A 3395-nucleotide genomic window follows, 5' to 3' on the forward strand; every position below is an offset into this window, starting at 1 on the left:
TCTCTGAGCCGCCCCAGTGTCCTCTTTGCGGCATGGAAATACTTATTATCACACAAGCCCCCGCGTAAGGACGGTGGGAGAGAAAATACAGAGGGACAGAGGGTCAAGGGCCTGCCTTGCTTGTGGCTGTCCCCGGCTGAGTCCCCAGCACCCCATGGGCTTTTCCAGAACCTCTAGGGGTGAACCCTGAGGACAGAGCCAGAGTAAGACCTGAGCAGCTCTCTCGCTGTGGCCCCAACCCTACCCCCCTTTCAAAAAAAAAAAAACCAAAGTTGAATGAGATAGGGCACCCAATTTAGCTTAGATGCTATGATACTCATGGAGGGAGCGAGAGAGGGAGAGAAAGGGGGGAGGGAGAGACAGAGAGAGACACACACAGAGATAGAGAGACACTGAGAGAGAGACAGAGAGACAGAGATGGAGAGAGATAGATACAGAGACAGAAGCAGAGTTTGCCAAGAGGGAGCTAGAGGGGCGTTGTCCTAAGAGGGTCTGCTGCCCCCGTGTGTCCTTCTCTGGAATTGCACAACCCCAGGGTCCAGCACCTTTATCATTTATTTATTTGTTTTATTTATTTAGGTCCCAGGGGCCACCCCTGGAGGAGCTGACTCCTGGCTCTGCGCACAGGGATCCCTACTGGCAGAGCTTGGGGAACCCGATGGGGAGCCAGGGACCGAACTTGGGTCCGCCGCATGCCAGGCCAGTTCCTTACCCGCCGTCCTGCCGCTCCGGGCCTGCACCAGGGTCATTGGAAGCAGTTCCCATGAGGAAACGATTAAGAGCAAGTGCACACGTGTGATTTCGGAAAGAAAAGGACATGGACGGTTATGGAATCCCTCGAATGACTCGTCCTGGACTGTGGCCGGATGCTGGTGACAATCGGGTATGAAATAACGTGCGGGGGGCCTGGAGACTTGGGGGCTATTGCCCAGGAGCTGAGCCGCCTCCCTGCAGCCCCGCTGGAAGCGTGGGGCTCTTGGAGGTCACAGACCTTTGTCTTTGAGTCCCAGATGTCCCTTGACCCTTCTACCACGCAGCCGTGGCCCCAGACCTATGGCGGCTCTCCTGGGCCATGTCGGGATGATGGTGATGTTCAGGAGTTAGAAAAAGGGCACCGGGAACAGCGACTGTTTGCTGTCATTCGTTCCTTTTTTTCTTTCCTTTGTTATTCTTTTTTTTTGTTCTGTTTTGGGGTCACACCCGGTGATGCACAGGGGTTACTCCTGGCTCTGCACTCAGGAATTACTCCTGGCCGTGCTCAGGGGACCATATGGGATGCTGGGAATCGAACCCGGGTTGACTGCGTGCAAGGCAAACTCCCTCCCCGCTGTGCTATCGCTCCAGCCCCAATTGTTTTGTTTTGTCTTGGGGGGCCACACTTGGTTACTCCTGACTCTGCACTCAGGAATTACTCCTGATGGTGCTCGGGGGGACCCTATGGGATGGCCATGTGTGAGCTGTCTCAAAGCCCAAACAGAAGAAAAGGAAACACAACACAGGACATGTGATGCCCGCAAATTGTATCAAAATCTGACAGATTTGGGGCGAAAGTGAAGGGACAGCAGGGAGGGCATTGGCCTTGCATGCAGCCAACCCCGGTATGATCCCCCCATCCCATAGGGTCCCCAAGCATTGCCACGTGTGACCCCAAAAAGTCAACAAAACAAAACAAAACAACAGCAACACAATCCACCAAGAATGACAGGTTCATCCTGAGATTTCCCTTCAAACATCAAAATTCCCTGGGGGCACCTCTCCCAGACCATGCCACACCGGCTCAGCACCCAAGACACTCCCTACCCCCCCACAACACACACACACATACACACACACACGGTGTCCATGCCCGGCTCTGGACTGACCCTCCAGAGTCCAGCTGGTCAGGCGGACGCGCTGATCTTCCTTCGCACCAGCTTCCTGAGGGCCCCCTTCATGTCCCTGTTGCGGAGGCTGTAGATGAAGGGGTTGAGCATGGGGGTGACGGCCGTGTACATGACGGCCGAGGCCTTCTCCTTCACGGCCGTGCGCACGGACGAGGGGCACAGGTAGACCCCGATGGTGGTGCCGTAGAACAGGGCCACGACGGACAGGTGCGAGCCGCAGGTGGAGAAGGCCTTCCAGCGGCCGCCCGCCGACGGCACCTGCAGCACGGCAGCCAGGATGCGCGCGTACGAGGCCAGGATGCACACGAACGGGGCGGCGATGACCAGGCCGGCCACGGCCAGCACGAAGGCGCGGTTGACGGACGTGTCCGAGCACGAGAGCCGCAGCATGGGCGTGAGGTCGCAGAAGTAGTGGGGCAGCTCGTGGCGCGCGCAGAAGACCAGGCGTGCCATGAGCAGGATGTGGGTGAGCGACAGGAGGCCCGAGCAGAGCCAGGGGCCGCCCACCAGCAGGGCGCACGCGCGCGGGCTCATGATGGTGCCGTAGTGCAGCGGGTGGCAGATGGCCACGTAGCGGTCGTAGGCCATCACGGCGATCAGGACGCTGTCCACGATGCCGAAGAAGTGGAAGAAGTACATCTGGGTGAGGCAGCCCGCGTACGAGATGGCCCTGCTGCCCGTCTGGATGTTGGCCAGCATCTTGGGCACCGTGTTGGTGGCCAGGCAGAAGTCCACCAGGGACAGGTGGGCCAGGAAGAAGTACATGGGGGTGTGCAGGTGGGGGTCGGTGCTGATGGCCACGATGATGAGCAAGTTCCCGGCGGCCGTGACCAGGTACATGAGGAGGAAGAGGATGAAGAGGAGCGTCTCGTGTTCGGGGGCTTCTGCGAGTCCCAGCAGGATGAAATACTCACCCGCGTGGGTCGCGTTCCTGGCTTCCATGGGCATACGTTCTCCTGCAGGGAAGGAGAGGAAGAACAGAGCTGGATGAAGGCCGCGAGGGACAATGTTCTGGAATATTCCAGAATATTCTGGAAGCTTCCATGAGATGCCCGAGTTCTTTTTCATCTGCTCCCACTGGGTCAGCAGTTGTGAGAAGTGCTATGTCTTGAGCCATGGGTGACAGTATAGAAGCAAGTCCCGAGTCAAAGGTGGGGCCCAGGACACTCCTTGAAATCTTCTCTTTCCAGAACTGGGGTCTTTGGGCCACTTCCAGTGATGCTCAGGATTTATTCCTGGCTCTGTGCTCAGGCCTCACTTCTGGTGGCATGTGGGGGTGGCATGCAGAGCCGGAGATAGAGTTTTGATTCATTTTGGGGGAGTTGGTTTTGGAACACATCCAAAGTTAAAGGGTCACTCCCAGGCCTTGCTCGGGGGACCATGTGGTAATGGGGACTGAACCCGGGACCCCATGTGCAAAGCCTATGCTCCAGCCCTCTGAGTAGCTTCCTGGCTCACCTACTGTGAGAACTAACCGCATACTCAGGCCCTCTGTTTTATCTTTCTGCTCTC

General features: G+C 57.4%; 1 protein-coding gene across 1 annotated transcript; it reads right to left on the bottom strand.

Moving 5' to 3' along the window:
- Positions 1 to 1880: 1880 nt before the first annotated feature.
- On the bottom strand, positions 1881 to 2831 carry LOC101556661 (olfactory receptor 24-like). Its single transcript, XM_004619432.2, has one exon. It carries the CDS (start codon positions 2829 to 2831, stop codon positions 1881 to 1883), a length of 951 nt encoding a protein of 316 aa, XP_004619489.2.
- Between the last annotated feature and the right edge of the window lie 564 nt (positions 2832 to 3395).

Source organism: Sorex araneus, chromosome 2 (genome assembly GCF_027595985.1).
Source record: "Sorex araneus isolate mSorAra2 chromosome 2, mSorAra2.pri, whole genome shotgun sequence".
In the NCBI taxonomy this organism is placed as follows: Eukaryota; Metazoa; Chordata; class Mammalia; order Eulipotyphla; family Soricidae; genus Sorex; species Sorex araneus.

Excerpts from the sequence above, each read along its gene's own strand:
- LOC101556661 (XM_004619432.2), bottom strand. The coding sequence starts at position 2,831 with ATGCCCATGGAAGCCAGGAACGCGACCCACGCGGGTGAGTATTTCATC.